The sequence below is a fragment of the Poecilia reticulata genome, chromosome 4, assembly GCF_904066995.2.
Source record: "Poecilia reticulata chromosome 4, P_reticulata-male-v2, whole genome shotgun sequence".
NCBI classification, from domain to species: domain Eukaryota; kingdom Metazoa; phylum Chordata; class Actinopteri; order Cyprinodontiformes; family Poeciliidae; genus Poecilia; species Poecilia reticulata.
Genome location: NC_088833.1, coordinates 574,843 through 595,193, shown reverse-complemented (window position 1 = coordinate 595,193; position 20,351 = coordinate 574,843). Strand labels below are relative to the sequence as shown.

Genomic DNA, 20,351 nt, shown 5'->3' with positions numbered 1-20,351 from the left:
ATTCTGATCAAATCCTTGTTCTGTTTAGTAGAATAAAAAGAATCCTGCTCTTTGCTTCTCAATAAATGATGAAGACGATTAACTGATTTCTGCTGTTGAGTTTCCAACAAGTCATTGGATGGATTTAGTTCAGTTCAAGGTATAAACTCTGAACCTCAGAGTTAAAATGTTCTTACTGGGTGACCCGTCGCCTGCAGCTCCAGGGCTGAGCTGATAACATCGACCAGCCTGAGGAAAAGATCCAGAAAAACACAGTGAGCTGAAAAATGTTGAGTTAGAATGGAAGGAAACATAAAAATGTATAAAAGTATAAAACATTTACTGCTGATGGCATTTTAATGTGGGAAAAGCTGAGCTGCAGAAACCCAGTGAACGTTGAGCTGATTTCTGCTCCTCAGGTTTCAGCCTCGTGGTGCTGAAGTTGGCGTCTGAATGGTAGTTTGACTTTTGTCTTTTTTCTGCTGTTTCACTATTTTTCTGCTCTAAATCTAAAATGCATCTCAAGTTGTCAAAGTTGTAATAATTTATTGTAAAAACTGTTTTTTAAACACAAACAACCATGTAAAGCTTTTGTGTATTTCTAAAATAAAGTGTTGATGTTCACATAAGGATTTATTTATTTTGAACAGTTCAGACCAACGTGGTCGAGCTGAGCTCCTTATGAAAATAATTATTATTAAACGTTCTAACTTTAGATGATTTGAAAGTTGGTTTGGTTTATGATGAGGTAGATGAACAAAATCACAGGGAACAAATAAAACTGGAAAGCAAAATAAAAGGACAGAAATAATGAACACTTTGCTTCAGAGGTCAGAGGCTGAAAGTCTCATCCTGTCCAGAGCTGAACGGCTTCCGTCCAGCAGGGGGAGACACTGCAAACATTCAGGTCTCAACTTCATCTACTTTTATTATTATTATTAATATGAATACAATCAACATCTAAAGGGTACCATGACGTAGACATTATGTCTTCACACTACATACTTACAAAACACAACAAATGACCCAAAAATAATTGAAAATGTAGCAAATTGTTTACAACAGAAAAAATTCTCTGCATTAAAGTACAAATCTTTTTTTTAATAACTTAAAAGCATTTTTGACTCCACAAAACAAAGACTTATAAAACAAATGTAACTCATTCTTCCTCTGTATCAAATAAGGAAGTGACATTTTGTATGTAATGGTTGGCTAATAGGAAAACATTAAAGTTGTGGTCAGTCATCAGGTCAGAATCACTTCCGGGTAATTTGTCATTTCAAACCAGCAGAAAGTGGGTATTTTGGTAGCTTGGAGTAAAAAGAGTAAAGATCTACTGCACAGCTGCTTCCTGTTGCTTTCACTGAATAAATAAATCCGGGTTTGATTGGGTCTTTTTATTAGACTGCAGCATAACGCACAGCTTCTTAGAGAAGAAAGATCTGATTTATGGTTATTTATTGAAGAGAACGAAGCGAAGCTCGTCAGCTGCAGAACTAAAAAAAGAAAATAATGGAGTTTCTGTGATGCTGCAGGTGAGGACCTGAAACCCAATGCAATGAGCATCACTCGTATTAAATGGCCTGTAATTCATTTATTTGGCTTAAATACTGAAGAGCCACGGCATTTTAAACACAAATAATACCGAAAAACGTATTTTACTGCTTTTTCAGACACGTTTTTTCACTGTTTGGTAAAACAGCTCCGCCTAAAGTCAGGCGTCACACCGGAAACTGGTGGCAAGACTTCCGGTGGAGGAAAACAAAGGCGCTAGCAACGTTAGCCTACTATAGCTCGGTTAGCATCCTGCTAGCAGCTGGTTAGCATCCTGCTAGCAGCTGGTTAGCATCCTGCTAGCAGCTGTCGCCGTGTCCAGGCGTGTTGTGAGTCTGCGCAGCAACAATGTGTTCCGTTGAGCCTCTGAGAGAGTTTATCAGAGAGAGACTAACTGCTGCTGCTGAAGAAATCTTCACCCAGCTGGAAAAAACCATCGTCCAGTACGAGGAGGAGATCGACCGGCAGCGGAGGCTGCTGGACCTCAGCTGGAGACCCCGGGTCAGCTTACAGCGAGCAGGTTCGGTACCGGTCGGGTTTGCTGTCGGTTTTACTGGCAGATCCAGTTTAACGAGACCTGGGGCTGAATTTATCCAGGCCTGCTGGGTACAGAGGCCCCTGCTGGCCAGAGGCTGTAAGACAGGCAGGCGGTGTGGAGACCAGCCAGCTTCAATCAATCAATCAATCAATCTTTATTCCAGACCAAAAAGGTCCATAAAAAAGGTAAAAACAAAATAAGAGAGAAATAATAAAATAAAAATAAAATTAAAAAAAATAAAATAAAAAATAAAAAAAACATGACATTCACTGAGTCACAAATAAATGATGACGACACCAATGTTTCCACAATCTTGAGAAAAATCTCACTGTACTAAAAACAGGATTTACTAAAATTGCAATTAGATTATTGCATGACACAGAAAATCTACACATGTGCAGCTGTTCCCACATGTGAGCACAGCTGCACATGTGGGAACATCATTATGTACAAACATATGGCCAGCACTGCTCCATCTAGGCACTCTGAGTAGGAGCCTCATGCCGTCATTGTAGGCCACATAAAGTTTCTGCAGGCTACTTTTGTTGTATCTTCGCCACAGATGGGCCGTGTAAAGTGAAGTGCAAAAAGCTTTAAAAAGAGCTATCTTCACAGAACATATACTAAACTTTCTGACCAAAGTATTAGCTTGTGCATACATCATACAATACTGCCTACGAATGTCACAATCATCAGACAGGTCATCAGTTATGTAATGTCCCAAATATTTAATTTCATTGCATCTGTTGAGGACAATGCCAGACAGAGACCAGCCAGCTTCATGTGAAACAGCGATGATTACAGAGCTAAAGCTGTCAGAGTTCAAATACTGATGCGATTAACGGCGGCAGGTCGGTTAAAATGCGCAGAGCTGAGACTGTAGGACAAACTGCTAATCAGTGAAAATCATTGTTCATGTTTGTAGCCTTTGTTCTCCGTCACAGACGTCGATGGTTTCCTGAATCTCTAACATTATTTCTCTGCTTCAGTTAAGAAACCCACAATCCTTCACTGCATCAGTGTCACGTGACCAACGTTTGGATCCATTCCTCCTCCTGGCTGCTGCTGGTGGAGGTGGTGTCATGCTGCGGGCATGTTCTTAGAACGTGTTGGGATTCTAACAGTGACAAACACAATAAAAACAAAACCTTCATTGTTTTAATTTACACGTCTGCTTGTTTTGGAGCGAGAGCGCTCAGGTGGGCAGAGGGGAGCAGTGGGGGGCGAAACCAGGGAGGGGGGGCGAGAATGTAGAAAATATTCAGTTACTGTTTAATTAGTGCAGTTGAGGTTTAGGTGGAACTATTACATTACATGCAGGTCATTTCATAATGTTTTATTGTGAATAAGTGTTTTATTAGAAGTTTGCATGTTTTATAGCTTAATTGGCCACTGTGCAATTTATGCAAATGAGGAGTACCGTGCTGGCGTGATGACGGAGAGACAGACGAGCGAAGACAGCAGAGCCACACGGTTTTTCCACCGTAGTTTGTTTTCTGTGGAGTTTGGCTGAGAATCAGTTGCTCTTGTAAAACAATTATGCAAAACTGTGAAATATTTGTTGTTCATCTTTACATCGGAGCGCAGTGAAAGTTTATTTTTCCTCCTCAAACACTCGAGTGAAATCTGAGAAAATAAACTCGTGGCAACACACAAGGATTGTTAGCCGCTTGACCAGCTACTTGGTTATCAGCTGGAGTCGGTTCGGCTCGGTTAGTTCTAGACCCGCAACACAGGAGTCTCTCCAGTGCAGATGGCTTCTGTTAACATGGTGGATAAAGTGTGGCGTTGTTCTGAGCCACATTGATCCGTTTCCTTTGTTTTGCTTGCAGACGTCCCGCAGCATTACATCTGCAAGGAGGAGGAGGTTCAGACGGACCAGCAGCCCTGCAGCCCAGCGGCGGAGGTGCGTTTGGATCAGGAGGAAGTAGAATCTGTGCAGATCAAAGAGGAACACGATGAGCTGTGTGTCAGTCAGAACGCAGAACTGGTTCTGAAAGAAGAGATGTGTACCTTCAAGATGAGTCCTGTTCCTGAGCAGCACCGCCCCAGAGAGCCAGAACCAAACAGCGACCTCAAACCGGCGGCTTTAATGGGTCCCGTTTCTGATGACGATGACCTGAAAGAACCAGAACCAAACACGGACCAGAACTCTGCTGATGCCGAGTACCAGAATCGGGAAGAAAGCAATGAAGACGACTCTGGATCCAGCACGGAAAAGTCAGAGCAAGACGAGGGAAGTCGCAAAACAAAACTAAAAAGGCACAGAAAAAGTGGCACCAATTATAATCTGTCATCTTGCAAAATTTGTAGAAAAACTTTCACTCAGAAGTATCTGATGGCACACATGAGAACCCACACAGGTGAGAAACCCTTTAAATGTTCCACCTGTGCCAAAAAGTTCATTCTCAAAAGTCATCTAAAAAACCACATGAAGATTCATAGCGGTGAGAAGCCTTTCTCCTGTCAGACCTGTGGGAAAAGTTTCATTCAGAGGATGAATTTAACTCTTCACATGAGAACACACACCGGCGAGAAACCCTTTCCATGTGAAATTTGTAACAAGACCTTTGCTAGCAGGAGTCAGTTAACTACTCATGTGAGAACTCACACAGGAGAGAAGCCTTATGCTTGTAAAACCTGTGGAAAAAGTTTTAGTACCAGAGGTACTTTGATTAGTCATATGAGAAGTCACACAGGGGAGAAGCCTTTCTCCTGTCAGATCTGTGGACAGAGTTTCACTCAGAAACCAGGTCTCAAAGTTCACTCACGGAAACACACAGGAGAGAAACCGTTTATGTGTCAAACCTGTGGAAAGAGTTTCAATCAGAAAAGTGCCTTGCTCACACACATAAGAACTCACACCGGTGAAAAGCCCTTTTCCTGTTTGACCTGTGGACTACGTTTCATCATGAAGAGCAGTTTGACCCAGCACATAAGAACCCACACTGGGGAGAAGCCTTATTCTTGTCAGATCTGTGGGAAACGTTGTAGTTTAAAGGGTAATCTGAAGTTCCACATGAGGATTCACACAGGGGAGAAACCATATTCATGTCTTACATGTGGAAAAAGCTTTGCAGTAAAATGTCAATTAACTCGTCACATGAGAACTCACACGGGTGAGAAACCCTTCTCCTGTCAGAAGTGTGGAAAAGGTTTTACCAAGAACCTTTATTTAATTGCCCACATGAAAACTCACACAGACGAGGCGGTTTAACCGAGAGGTCAGAGGGCCCAACATGTGATGCCTGTGCATGGCAGCCTCACTTCTGTCAGTCTGCTCCAGGGCAGCTGTGGCTGTATGAATGGCTGAATGCATCGGTGTCACAATAAACGCTGTGATTGAGACATCCATCCATCCATCCATTTTCTTTCACCCTTGTCCCTCAGTGGGGTTGGGAGGGTTGCTGGTGCCCATCTCCAGCTAACGTTCCGGGCGAGAGGCGGGGTCACCCTGGACAGGTCGCCAGTCTGTCGCAGGGCAACACAGAGACACACAGGACACACAACCATGCACACACACTCACACCTAGGGGCAATTTGGAGAGGCCAATTAACAGTCATGTTTTTGGACTGTGGGAGGAAACCGGAGTACCTGGAGAAAACCCACCATGCACAGGGAGAACATGGAGACTCCATGCAGAAAGACCCCAGGCCGGGAATTGAACCCAGAACCTTCTTGCTGCAAGGCAACAGCTCTACCAACTGCGCCACTGTGCAGCCCTGATTGAGACATCTCGCAAGAAAATTAATTCCATTTGATTCATAGGAGACGTGCAGATAAAGCTCCAGTCTGGGTTTTCCTGGTTACCTGCAGGAACCAGGAAATCAGAATCAAAGTGAATTACTACTGCAGGCTGCTGAAAACTGGACAAAGTAATGTCCGTCCGCTTGACTTCTACCAATGTCTAAGGCTACGTTCACACAGTCAGCTTGATGTGTAATTAAGATTTTACATTTAAATTCTTTTTTTTATTAATTTTTTGATAAAATCCACTTTTTTCTGTGTGGTTGTTTGTGCCTTAGACATAATAAAGAGTAGACGCATCATGCACCGCTCTTGCCTATTGTTGCTAACAGGGCGGCCATCTTGGAGCAGCGTTATGTTTGGCAGGCACCAAGAAGAATCAGCACATTTAATAGCAACTTGCTAAATACTAAACAGATTTTCACACTTTTTTACTGTAAACCTTATTCAAACTGTTATAGCTCCATGTACAAGGACATTTACTTTTTAAAGTATTTTTGAATTTGATATGTGGTTCAGCATATTTAAATATCCTGATTTAATCTATGATGGTTATTTTACAAAACACACAAATAGATTTTATAAATATCTATGTAGTAATGTCAATACATATTTATATAAATATACACATTAATACAAATATATATTGGGCTATACATTTCATATTTAAATGCACGTTTATATATTCAGGTCCTTCTCAAAAAATTAGCATATTGTGATAAAGTTCATTATTTCCATAATGTAATGATAAAAATTAAACTGTCATATATTTTAGATTCATTGCAAACCAACTGAAATATTTCAGGTCTTTTATTGTTTTAATACTGATGATTTTGGCAAACAGCTCATGAAAACCCAAAATAATGAGCATATCATGAAAAGGTTCTCTGAACGAGCCGTTAACCATCATCTGAATCAACAAAGTAACTCTAAACACCTGCAAAAGATTCCTGAGGCTTTTAAAAACTCCCAGCCTGGTTCATTACTCAAAACCGCAATCATGGGTCAGACTGCTGACCTGACTGCTGTCCAGAAGGTCATCACTGACGCCCTCAAGCAAGAGGTGAGACACAGAAAGACATTTCTGAACCAATAGGCTGTTTGCAGAGTATCAAGGCTCCTCAGTGGGAAGGAAAACGCTGCACAACGAGACGAGGTGACCCTGAGGAAGATGGTGGAGAAGGACCGAGTCCAGACCTCCAGCAGTGGACTGAGTCTGGAGTAGAAACATCCAGAGCCACCGTGCAGGAAATGGGCTACAGGTGCTGCATTCCCCAGGTCAAAGGTCAAGCCACTGTTGAACCAGAAACAGCGGCAGAAGCGCCTGACCTGGGCTACAGAGAAGCAGCACTGGACTGTTGCTCAGTGGTCCAAAGTACTTTTTTCAGATGAAAGCAAATTTTGCATGTCATTCAGAAATCAAAGTGCCAGAGTCTGGAGGAAGACTGGAGAGAAGGAAAGGCCAAAAGGCCAGAAGTCCAGTGTCCAGTACCCACAGTCAGTGATGGTCTGGGAGCCATGACAGCTGCTGGTGTTGGTCCACTGTGTTTTATCAAGGGCAGGTCAATGCAGCAGCTATCAGGAGGTCAGCAGATGGAAGCACTTCATACTTCCATCTGCTGAAAAGCTTTATGGAGATTTCATTTTTCAGCACAACCTCCTCAGAGCCAAAACCAGTGGTATACTGACCATGGTGCTACTGTTGGCCTGCCAACTCTCCTGACCTGAACCCCATAGAGAATCTGTGGGATGTTGTGAAGTTGAGAGACCCAACAGTCTGGATGAGCTTCAGGCCATCGAATCATCCTGGGCTCCATGACACCTCAGCAGAGCCACAGGCTGATGGCCTCCATGCCGCATTGAAGGCTGCAAAAGGATTCCTGACCAAGTATTGATGCATAACTGAACATAATTATTTGAAGGTTGACTTTTTTGGTATTGAAACACTTTTCTTTTATTGGTCGGATGAAATATGCTAATTTTTTGAGACAGGGATTTTGTGTTTTCATGAGCTGTATGCCAAAATCATCAGTATTAAAACAATAAAAGACCTGAAATATTTCAGTTGATGTGCAATGAATCTAAAATATATGACAGTTTAATTTTTATCATTACATTATGGAAAATAATGAACTTTATCACAATATGCTAATTTTTTGAGAAGGACCTGTAAATAAATAAAAGATTTACTCTGGGTCAGCCTTCATAGCTGAACCTCAGTATTACACCAAGTGCTGTAGCTAATATTAGCTGGGTTTTCGCCGGTGGACATAAATACAGTTTAGTAATATTCTATTCACATAATATAAACGGTAATATGTCCATCTTACTTGTGAAACGTTGTCCCCTGAGATCTCACGTCAAAACTCCGATGATCTAAACAGAAATGTCCGGCGGTGCTGAGGCATCGCCTGCTGTTTTGGTTTAGCCAGGTTTAGCCCTCCAAGATGGCCGCCATGTTTCCTGCGCCAATGCGGGTCTACTCTTTATGATGTTCATGTTACTACATTTATACTAATATTTCACGTTGTCAGTCCCTGCCCCTGCTTCAGTGTGAAGAGTTTCAAAATAAAAGCCTGTTGGACTCAGAGGCTTTATTTAAATAGTCTTGGTACACTCCTACTTCTGAACAAATTTTAATTGATCAATTGAAAAAATCTGCCTGTTGCATCCTGAAGTTTAATAAAATTCTTTATTAACTTAAGTGTTTGTCTTATTTTGGGTGAATTTTCAGTGACTTTAGAGACGATCAACAAATTATAAATACATTCTAATCCTGCAAGATGGATGTTTTATTGAACACCACCGTGTTTCACCCTCGTTTTCTCTGAAGCTAATAAATCAAATCTGTTACGTTTAGATCTCAGTAAAACCATTTTTATGCAGTTGAATTCCTGAATATTTTTAATTTTCTGCATGAAAACGTTTTTTATCCTTCAGCTGAAAGTCATTGGAACTGAGAAATGTTTTTATACGTTTGAAAAAAACTTTCAAGTTATTTTTTTCTGTCTTAATTTATCAAACTATCTTAAGTAATTTTCATGTTTTAATGCATTTAGTTGCATTTGGCAGCCATGTTTTTGCTCCCTGCTTTTATGACTCTACATTTGTTTCTTCATTCTGGGGAGTTCAGGGAAACAAAGACTGATCAGAAATCCTAACTGGAGAAAGATCAAATCAGAAAATGACAAACATTCAACTTGATTAAATATTATAAGGTAATTTTATTTATATTGCACATTTTCAGCAACAAGGCAATTCGAAGTGCTTTACATGAGCTAGAGGAAATACAAACAAAACAAAAGCAAGAGAAAAAAGTAAAGAAGGTTCTTCTCTTGATTCATAACTTGATAAAACTTGATGGTCCTTGGTAGAGAAGTTAAAGTTTTCTCTGGTCTATTTCCTTTTCCGGTTTGGGAGAATAAGAGTCTAAAAAGTAGTTGCTGAGGTAGTTTTTCTGGGTTGATAAATCAGTGTAAGTAAGTAAGTAAGTAAGTAAGTAAGTAACTAACTAACTGACTGACTGACTGACTGACTGACTGACTGACTGACTGACTGACTATCTTCTGGACTTTATAGGCGAGCTCTAAATTTGTAAAAGTACTGAGTACTGCACAGTTTCTAATAATACAAACTAAGAGTTCCTGCTCTGGAAGAATATAACTGTAGATGTAATTAGTTTATTCAGAATATAAAGTCGGAATAAAAGTTGCTCAATTCAACAGTCTGTGTTTTATGTCTCAAAACAAGTTAAAAATAAGTGTTTGGAGAAAATAGAAACTTGTAGCGGGAGACGGAAATTAAAGCGCATTGTCTGTTTCTGGGGGAAGACTTCCGTGTAAGACTTCCGGCGGAAGTTAACGACATGGCGCTAGCAGCGTTAGCTTGCAGGCTTCTTCGTGGTTGTCGTCGATAAGAAGATGGTTTCTGACTGTTTCTGTCTGCAGCAACAAACTCTTCGGTTCATCATCAGAGACCAGCTGCTTCTGCTGCTGGAGAAACATAAACCACATCCGGGAGGAGGAGAGACGATCTGCGGCTCAGACCGCTGGATCCCCACTGGATCCCCGCTGGATCCCCACTGGATCCCCGCTGGATCCCCACTGGATCCCCGCTGGATCCCCAAATCTTCGGAACCTCCAGGTCTGTTTGCTGTTTCAGGCTCGTCTAGATTTAAAGTCTGTTGTGCTGTAATTAATGGATATGGACCATTTTTAACTCTGGAGGTCTAAATCTGAAACCTTTGTTTTATTATTTCACACAAACAAAAGCTAAGAGTTTGTGATTTATAAAACCTTTCATGGTATCATAAATCACAAAAGCTTCATAATGTTGTGGTTTTAGAGGTTAGGGCACAAAACCACATAAAAACAAATTCATGTTAAAATCTCATCAACCTGTAGGGGACAAATTATGCAAAATCCCATTTTTAGCCCTTAAATACATTTTTTTGTACTTTTAGTGTCTAGAACTGGAAAATTAAAACCTATTTTCTCCTGATGCTGATTAGATGTTTTTATATTCTTCCGGGTTATTTTCCGGTCTTTTAATTTTTCTCTTTTGCATGTAACGCTTTTTGTCTTTGGTTTGGAATGACGTCATGACTTCCGGTTGATCAGTTTTGTAAATCCTCGCAGAGATTTTATTGTTCAAGTTCAGTTTTTCAGAAGTTGGAAGTAGAAACGTCTAAATGTTTTTTATTATCTCTCAGGATTCCAGGGTTTCGGGTTCAGCCCGTTTTTATTCAAAGATGTTAAATTGACAGGAAACGTTCAATATTCCTGGGTAATTATGTTACTGGAAACACTGGCGGCAATACTTCCACCCACAACTACAGTTTTAAAAACAGCAAATTAAGAAATGCAATTAAATATCATTTATTTGCACTTCTATTAAAACCAAATAAATCATCAGTCAGTGGATCCAAAAACATGACGCAATGCTGATCACACTTAGATCAGTGGCGCAACTAGACTTTTAAAGTTGGGGGGGCGCAAGGGGGGGCAAGGACTACGTCTGGGGGGCAAAATTAAAAATTTGTGTGTGTACATATATATATATATATATATATATATATATATATATATATATATATATATAACTAACCAAACTGAATGATTCAGTTTGGTTATTTAAAAATAACCAAACTGAATATTTGGTTATTTTTAAAGCCCTTCTGTCATTTGACATGTTATAATTAACACCTTTGACTGGCGCACATGGAGACATGATAGACTTTATGCAGAGTTCATCACAGAGGAAACTAAAATCAATCAAATAAAATATATTTTCTGAATATCATCTCATGGACTGAACTAAATGCGTCTTTCTGACCGGAGCTGACAGCGAGTTGAAGAGTTATGGACACCTTGGTTAGGAAGCTCTGATTGGACAGGTAACAATATTTTGGGTCGGACCAAAACTGTTTGCCTGATGGTGGTTCGGCTTCTAATGAGTTTATATTTAATGAGTTTGCAGCACACAGAGAAAACCTAAAGAGAATGTGATCTACTTATTGTAGTTTAAGTAGAGGAATAACAGCTGATTGTTGAGAAAGGAAAGAAATTAAAGTGCAGATCCGTTAGAAACCAGCGCAGAGCGCTGGACAATAAATGCTCCAACTAATCACACGAGATGACAAACGCCAAATATACAATATATAGTTACACTGCTGAGTTAACGGTGTTTTAAAAACCAAACCAGTAAAAACTTAACCTAGTTAATATGTCAGATTCCCTCCTCACCTCGTCTTGATGAGAACAGAGAGCAGTTCGCTGGTTTCTGTCCAGACTGTGATCAGCTGACCACTTGGTGCTCAGACAGTTTAACTTTACGCACAGAGAACATCGTGGAGCTCATTATTAATCATTATTAATCATTATTAATCACTAAGAACAATATCTGTCAGAGAATCATCTCTGATCTGGACGCTTTAACGGACCAGAGGCTTTGGAGCGTCCAGCAGCTGATCCGCTTCTGGAGGAAGTGATGCGGGATCAGGAACCGATCAGAGTTCTGTCGTCTTCTAATCACGTCATTTTGTGAAATGTTACCTGATTTCAAAAACGTTCCAACAGAGAAATAATAAATGTTTCGTTTGATGACTACAAATTGGAAATAAAATGATTTTTTTCTTTGACGGACAACGAAAAAACTCCAACCCAACCTCTGCTCCAAACTAGAACATTGTGGTTTCTCTTCAGGTTTTTCTCTTTGTGGAGGGATCAATAAATAACTTATTGGTGTTTTACCATCACCACTAGGTATGAAGGGCTTTAGGCTTTGAGTTGCACCACAGCAGCAACTGAAACATCCAGGAGAAAAATATCAACTTGTTCTTATGAGTATATAGGAGGCTGGTGATGAAAATCTATTTATTTATGTCATCACATGGACTTATATAAAGTTTTATACATTTTATTTTCATATATTTATTATTGTTTTTCTTCTTTAGATATTAGGTTGACTTAGAATGATTCCAAATAATGTACAGGAATAACCTGGTGCTGATACATGTCAACCATCAGGGGGGGCCACTGGGAGGGCCAATCAGATGACAGGGGGGCACTGGCCCCCCTGGCCCCCCTCTGGCTCCGCCACTGATTTAGAGCCGAGCCGGCCCAAGGCATAAGTGATCTAAGACATGGTCAATGTTGCTAAGTTTGATTTAATGGTTTCAGCATAGGTCAACTTTCATGGTAAGATTTTAAGGAGCTGGCAAGTTTACGTGATAAAAGTTCATAGTTAGATTGGTTTGTTACCATAGCAACAATATGATGCTATAAGGTTAATCTTTGAGTTTTAGTTGCATTAATGCATCTTAGTAAACTACAATTACATTTGAGTCCTGGTTAATTCAACTAGGCCCCCTGTCCCAGATTTCACTAAATCTGTTAAATTCTGATTTCCTGTTCAATGCATCAACTATTAAAACTATAAAAACTATAAACTATCTCTCTTTCAGGAATAATTCTGCCCTGCCAGTGAAATGTTCACTGCAGAAGAGACGCTTGCATTTCGGCTTGTTACAAAAAATAAAGAATAATTTTTTAGTAAAAGCAGAAGCCTGGTGGGGGGAACCCAGGGACCCCCCACATCGCCCCCTGGCATCAGCGCCTCTTCAGACTGTCTGGTTAAGGTTTATTTTTATCGGGATGTTCACAATCAGAGGGAAAAGTCTGTTTATGCGAAGCACTTTAGGATGAGCGCTTCTGCAACCTCCGCCAGGATCAGGAAGAATTTACCGAAAGACGTCGACTGACTGAGGGTCAGTTCCTTCTCTATGCAAACGAGGGAAACGGCAAAGCGCTAAGCGGCTAATAACAGCTTTATTAGCAGCTTATAATGTTGATAATGGCCATTGCCGTTATAGCAGCATTGAGCTACTGTTAGCGCTGTGTGCTAGCTTTTTGCTTCCTCCCTCTGGACATAACTGTACTGCTAATAACTCCATAGTTATGTGGAGGCTTCGTTTACGTCATTCATATTGTGGTAGCATTAATAGTATGTGGCAGTGGTGAAACCAGGATCCGTGCTGCAGGTGGCTGGTTTGGACGGTGTGTGTAGATGCAGTAACTCCACTGTTCAGCTGAATCCTCGTCTCTGCAGCTCGTCTTCGTTCTGCTGCTCCGGCTCAGACATGTGAGGACGGTTGATGGTTGATGACACTAGGGATGTGTGATATGGCATAACATTCATATCACCATATGATGGGTGACGGTAACAATATTTATCATGATGTGATTTGTATAAAACTCACAGTAGAAATGAAACAATCACATGCTGAATGAGTGAGATGTATCTGTTAAAACTCATTTAACTGGTGTTATTTGTACACAATGTGTAGCTGGTTTTTATGCTGCTGACCACCTGGTTAAATCAAACTTAAATAAAAAAATGAAGAGTATTTTCTTCCCATTGTTGTGACTAGAACTTGTACTAAACTTAGAGATCACGCTTCGTTTAAAGGTGGTAAAACAAATTGCTTGTATTTTCTGTCTTCCACTCACTTTGCAGATTAGATTTTTCTGCTCCTTTAACAATCCTGTGGTTTTTAGAGTCGGGTCATTTAAACCCCACAGGTTTTTTACTCTGTGCACGGTCCGGCGGGGTTGTGCTGGTTTCAGAAAGACCGCCACCCTGCTCCGATCGTGGAACTTGCTCTGTTCCTGCTGAGACCTCTGGGGTAAAGAGACGGGTCCATTAGACTCGGTGAGCTTTACCCTGTGCGCGTCTTTCAGGGCTGGGCTCGCACCGATCCAGTGTGCGTTTTACCTCTCGCTTCGCAGCTGTCTGACCGTGACATCTGCCACACTCTTCCTGAGCGCCAGGCTGAGGGCGGTTAAACCTGAACCAGGTCCAGATCATTTACGTTTTACACCCTCTTTTAACGAGCTCTTCCTTTGCGCTCTCAGCTGCTTCCTGCTGCTCTGATTTGATGCTAGCCGGTTATGTCATCAACAAGCATTACTGTGGTTGGCTGGTCGACTGCAGATCTCTATCGTTATTGTTTCTACCATATACCGTTTTTAACATACATTCCTAGTTGACATCTTTAAAAACTTTGGAATAAAACGTTTTTCTATTGGTGTCTTTTCATATTGCTGCTATCAAACTACAAAAATGGCCGAACAGGATGGAGTAGAACCTCAAGAAGTCAGTGAGATAAAATCAATTTGGAAGTTTTCTGCAGAAAATTTCAGGATAAGGAAGCAAAGTTAACAAAAACCTTCTTACTGAACAAAAGGCACAGATGGGAGCATCAAGGAGTGTGAAAAAATATAAGAGTCAACATTTCTCTGTGCAATTGCAGTACAAATATAGGCCAGCAGAAGTAAAAGTTAACCAATGGGATCAAGCAGCAACTCATTGACTAGTTGCTGCTGAAGCATTTAAGCAAAGTCTTAAATGGATTGGACTCATGTTAATGAGACATGAAAAAGAAACCGATTGTTGTAGGTACAGACCTAAAATTTCAAAATAACAATTCTGATTTTTTTTTTTCTTCAGATTTGCCACAACATTATGTTTATTACTAAGCAAGATTCTCATCATTTTATACTCAACCAGCAAGAGACTGCTGATCTGGACCTGAGGGAAACAGAATCTCCACAAACCACAGGAAGGCAAGAGGAACCAGAACCGACAGAACCCAAAGAAGAGTATGGATCAGAACTGCTGCAGTTTGTCAAGAAAGAAGAACTTGAGCAAGAAACGCATCCTGTAACAGGAGCAGATGGATGTGCATCTTTTGAAATAAAAGAAGAACCAGAGGAACCGAAACAGATGGAGGAAGATTATCATCAATTGGAATCTCAGCAGGTGGTGAAGACTGAGGTCGAAGACTTCGGTCAGTATGAAAATAAGGCTGTACTGAATCAGGAGGCAGATTCCTTAATGAGAGGAGACTCTGCACCTGTTGGAATCAAAGAGGAACCAGTGGAACTAAAACCTAAGCAAGTGAAGGAAGAGGAGCATGGATCAGGACCTGAGCAGATGGTGAAGATGGAGGCTGAACGCTTCAGTCTGGATGAAGACCAGGATGTTCAGAAGCAGGAGACTGCTGATGCAGACAACCAACTACCAGAACTAAATGGAGACCAAATCCTCCTTCAGAACTTCCCTAAAGCAGAAGACCATCAGGAAATAAAGCTTCATGAAGCCTCAGGATCCAGCAGAGATGATCAGCAACAGAAGAGAGCTCAGAAAACCAGAGGACAGAGGGACGAAGTAGAGGACGGCATGGAGGGCAGGGAAATTCACAAAAGTAAAAAATGCAAACAATGTAAAGTGTGTGGGGAAAGTTTCAAATGGAATTGGTATTTAACAATTCACACGAGAACTCACACAGGTGAGAAACCTTTCTCATGTGTAACTTGTGGAAAAGCTTTCAGGCAAAAATGTAGTTTGAGTCAACACATGGTAGTTCATTCAGAAGAGACGCTGTTTTCACAAAAAACTTTTCTACATCTTATAAATGAAAAAAGTCATTTAACTGACCACATGAGAAATTACACGGGGGAAAAACATTTCTGTGGAAAATCTTTTAGCCAAAGTCTTAAGTGGATTGGACACAGAAGTAGTCACTTTGGTAAGAAGCCTTTTCCATGTATGACATGTGGGAAAAGTTTCAGTTACCATCATAATTTGACTGTACACATGAGGACTCACACAGGTGAGAAACCTTTCTCATGTCTAACCTGTGGAAAATGTTTCAGTTACCAACCTAATTTGAATAGACACATGAGGACGCACACAGGTGCGAAGCCTTTCTCATGTGTAAAGTGTGGGAAACGTTTCCTTGAAAAGAGTAGGTTGAATAGCCACATGAGAGTTCACACAGAGAAGCCATTTCCTTGTCCAACCTGCGGAAAAGGTTTCAGACATAGTCTTAAATGTATTGGGCACTTAAGTAGTCACCCTGGTGAGAAACCGTTTCTTTGTATGACATGTGGGAAAGGTTTCCATCGTAAAAGCAGTTTGATTCGTCACACAAGAACTCACACAGGTGAGAAGCCTTTCTCATGTCTAACATGTGGAAAATTTTTCAGTCAGGAACATAATTTGAAATGCCACATGAGGATTCACACAGGTGAGAGGCCTTTCTCATGTGTAACATGTGGAAAAGGTTTCAGTACAAAAAATATCTTGACTGGTCACATGAGAACTCACACAGGTGAAAAGCCTTTCTCATGTGTAAAGTGTGGGAAAAGTTTCACTCGCAAACATAATTTGAATAGCCACATGAAAATTCACCTTGGTGAGTTCTCATGTATAAATTGTGGAAAAGGTTTTAATCAGAAAAATTGTTTGAGCCAGCACATGAAAGTTCATTCAGAACAGAAACCTTTCTCATTCATAAGCTGTGAAAAAGGCATCAATGACAATGGTACTTTAACTTGCAATATAACAGCTCACACAGGAGAAAAACCCTTCTCTTGTATAAAGTGTGAGAAGAGTTTCCGTTACAAACATGTTTTGAAGGTCCACATGAGAATTCACACAGGTGAGAAAGCCTTTCTCTTGTATAACATGTGGGAAGAGTTTCAGACACAAAAACCATTTGAACAGCCACATTAAAGCTCACACAGGAGGGAAGCCTTTCACGTGTGGAACTTGTGGAAAAGATTTTTATGAAAAAAGTCACTTAACTGACCATGTGAGAAGGCATGACCTGAAAAAAATGTTCCATTGCAACACCTGTGGAAAATCTTTCAGTGAAAGAGATGAGTTGATTGGACATATAGAAACACATACGTTTGAGAAGCCTTTTCCATGTATGACATGTGGGAAAAGTTTTGGTCGTAAAAGTAATTTGAATCGTCACATAAAAACTCACACAGATTAGAAGAATTTCTGATCTAAAGCAGTGGAAACAAATCTGTTCCAGAAGTAGTTTAACTAATCAAGTCAGAATTCACACAAATTAGAAACATTTGCCATGTCATCCTTGTTGTAAATGAGCTGTTGCAGCTGCAATTTTAAAAATATATATTAATCATTGAAGCGGTGTTGCAGTCTGTCTGCCTGTTCTGAACTTTTGTAGAAGTTAGTTCTACATACATGTATAATCTTGTTTGCATTACTGCCAATATGTTATTGTTTATGACATCATCATCATATGATTCCTTAGTCAATATGTTGACACTTTGCAATTCAGCCTGTTGGGCTTCATTTCCACATTTCTGTCATTTATATTTCTTCCCTCTGCCTCATTTTTACATGTTCTCTGTAGTTCCACTTGGGTCGGTCTGTCAGTCACACTTTTCTTTATGAACCTGTTGTGCCTGGGTCATGGAAAATTATACTGAAGGTCATGGAAAAGTCATGGAATGTTTTTCTAAATACCAGTGGGAACCCTGTTAATCTAACTAAAATAGTTAATTTCATCAGTTTACTGTTTTTTGCAGCCAGTGGTGAACCAAACACTGGCTGAAGTTATTTCTTTTTTGCATACAGTTCATGTGATCTTTGACCTCTAATTATATTATTGTATAAATACTGTAAATGTGTACATGTGTTAGCCTTAATATAGAGCATATATATGTGTGTAAATAGGAGCTAATATTTCAGGCACATTTGAAGATGGATATCTAGTCTCTTCATTAAGAAGTTAGTTTTAGCTGACATTTAAAAAAGAGTTAACATAGTAAAGTTTTTACTTTGAAAAATTAACACCAATTCTTTTCTTTTATGTAGACTAAATAACCCAAATTACTGTAGATTTTTGACTGAGACCAGGAGTCTGTGCTGTTTATCATTTACTGTGATGAAACTCCATGTTGTTCACCTCTGTGTCTTACATGAGGAGCCAAAAGGTTTTAGTTACATGACCTGCTTTTTGTAAAGGATACATTTATATAGCAGTAACTCTCATCTACAGTATTTGAATGTTTTTGACATCGGAACACTAAATGTGTAGTTCTGAATAAAAATCTGCAAATTCTGGACTTTATAATTGTGATTATTTTGAAAGCAATTTATAAATGACACCCCGTAGTTGCGTTATGCAATAATCATCGTAAGTCAAATACAAAATCAACATCTGTAACTGTTAAATATTACCTGTTGTATAGATTATTTCTATTCAAATGCAGAGTCCTTACAAAGCAGCAAACAGTCACTAGAAGCTGCTGGTGGAGCCTCCAGGTGTCGGATCTCCAGAGGCTCGCGGTGCATGAACCCACCATCCGGCCTCCCCTAACCAGGCTGACTGGCAGGAACGGTGGCAGTGGGCCCAGCCGTACACGGAGGTTCATTTTCAGACAGACCTGTTCACTGCTGGCTGCTGTGCAACCCTGGATGGTCCAGATGGACGGATGGTGGACGGGTGGTGGATGGCCACCACGTCCCCACTAGGACATCAGCAAGGAGGTGGTGGAGTCATGCTGTGGGCCAGAGAGAGCTGGTCGCCCCTTCAGGGCCCTGAAGGTGTGAAAATGACCTCAGCAAAGTTTCTGGACTTTCTGACTGATCACTTTCTCTCCTGGTTCAAAAACTGCAAGGAAAACCTGTCATTGGCTGCTAAGGGCATGAAGCTCATGGTGTGGTGACCTCTGACCTCTGGAGTTTCCTCTAGCAGAAGACCTGAGGACCTGCAGTTCAGATCAACCAGCAGCTCTGGGAGGTTTTCTGACTTCCTGCAGAGAAATGAAAGCAGAAACTTTCCACAAACTCACCAGGTCAGTGGAAGCAGGAACCTGTGACCCCGTAATGCTGCACATTCAAACAAAGACTTCATAATCCATAAGATGTTTAGAAAATCTGCTGTGCATAATAACTGGGAACAGTTTGAGTTTCTTATTGGTGAAGAAAATACAGCTGTCATTGGGAGCTTTGTTCAGTAAAATTACATTTATACTGTAAAGTTCATGACTTGAAAATTAGACGGACCATCATTTGCATTGACCATTAAGGAAAATCTGAGAAAATATCAGTTGGTTTAATGCTAATCTGTATTTATGGTGGTTCTCTTGGTCCATCCAGGCCACCGTAGACGCTGATGTGAAACTTCAGGAATCAGAGAAATGAAATCAGACTTTATTTATTCAGATTGATGATTATCATTTCATAACAGCTGGAACTGCTTTAATATTCTTTCTACGTTAAGCTGCTGTTTGTCGTGATCCGACTGGATCTTCTGGACCTCCACTGTGATAAACCGGTTCCGGTACCAGAGTTGAGAGTTCCCTCTGCTTCTGGAACCGGTTCCGGTTCGGGGACCAGACTTCGCTCTACTCCACCAGCGAAGCGGCGAAGAAGTTTTGCTCGTTCTGCATCTGCAGCCTGAAGATCTGGTTGGCCCGTTTGATCTGGTCGGGCGTCTTCAGGTTCTCGTTGAGCAGAACCTTGTAGTGCTTCTCCGGGTCGCCGTGCATGTTGCCCTTCTTCCAGACGAAGTAGGCGTTGCAGTAGCTTTCCTCCAGGCTGTTGGCCATCCAGATCCAGAGCCTGGAGCAGGGCAGCAGACTCACGCTTCTCCTTGTCCATGATGGTTCTGTAGTCCAGCAGGTACCGCTCCAAGGCCGGGATGGGTCTGATGTCCAGCGGCGCCTGGCAGAGCAGCAAGCAGAAGGTCAGGACCAGAACCTCTCTGTGTTTCACCAACCGGAGGAAAACCTCCTTACTTTGAGCTTGAACCGGTCCAGAATGTAGTCGGAGAAGCTCCGGTAGCGATCCTGCATGAACGTCTTCAGGTCGCTGGGCAGCAGCCTGCGGTTCATGTTCCCCAGCAGGTCCGTCACCGTCAGCAGGTGCAGGACGTCCTGCATCATGAAGGCCACGTAGTCGTCGGCCTGCAGGTCGCCGCGCTGCAGGAAGGGAACCGTCAGCGTACTATAAGATGGTACATAGATTTTATTTCACCCATCCAGGCTCCATAGAATGGGTCTGCTCACCAATGACCTATGTTGGAAATGCAAAACTGAACCGGGAACCTTTATCCACGCGATCTGGGAATGTAAATGAATTTCCCCATTCTGGAAAACAGCATTATGGTACATTGGGAAGTGGATAAGTGTGGGGATACCTATG

General features: G+C 41.0%; 2 protein-coding genes and 1 pseudogene across 3 annotated transcripts; 2 read left to right on the top strand and 1 right to left on the bottom strand.

The window, feature by feature from the left end:
* Positions 1–1,655: 1,655 nt before the first annotated feature.
* LOC145551267 (uncharacterized) lies at positions 1,656–6,125 on the top strand. The gene is made up of 2 exons (XM_081605762.1): positions 1,656–2,053; positions 3,904–6,125. The coding sequence occupies exons 1-2, from the start codon at positions 1,882–1,884 to the stop codon at positions 5,286–5,288; spliced, it is 1,557 nt and encodes a 518-aa protein (XP_081461888.1). The 5' UTR covers positions 1,656–1,881; the 3' UTR covers positions 5,289–6,125.
* A 3,355-nt stretch (positions 6,126–9,480) lies between these two features.
* LOC145551261 (uncharacterized) lies at positions 9,481–17,018 on the top strand. The gene is made up of 2 exons (XM_081605748.1): positions 9,481–9,962; positions 14,829–17,018. The coding sequence occupies exon 2, from the start codon at positions 14,844–14,846 to the stop codon at positions 16,896–16,898; it is 2,055 nt and encodes a 684-aa protein (XP_081461874.1). The 5' UTR covers positions 9,481–9,962; positions 14,829–14,843; the 3' UTR covers positions 16,899–17,018.
* A 2,319-nt stretch (positions 17,019–19,337) lies between these two features.
* On the bottom strand, positions 19,338–20,179 carry LOC145551333 (uncharacterized; annotated as a pseudogene). The gene is made up of 2 exons (XR_014087140.1): positions 19,946–20,179; positions 19,338–19,871 (listed from the first exon to the last, which is right to left on the bottom strand). The product of XR_014087140.1 is annotated as an uncharacterized LOC145551333 (transcript).
* Between the last annotated feature and the right edge of the window lie 172 nt (positions 20,180–20,351).

What these genes read in the sequence shown, in the direction of transcription:
- LOC145551267 (XM_081605762.1), top strand. Translation starts at nt 1,882, where the DNA reads ATGTGTTCCGTTGAGCCTCTGAGAGAGTTTATCAGAGAGAGACTAACT. An exon ending in GGTCAGCTTACAGCGAGCAG is followed by an intron (nt 2,054 to 3,903) that starts GTTCGGTACCGG and finishes TTTTGCTTGCAG; the next exon opens with ACGTCCCGCAGCATTACATC.
- LOC145551261 (XM_081605748.1), top strand. Translation starts at nt 14,844, where the DNA reads ATGTTTATTACTAAGCAAGATTCTCATCATTTTATACTCAACCAGCAA.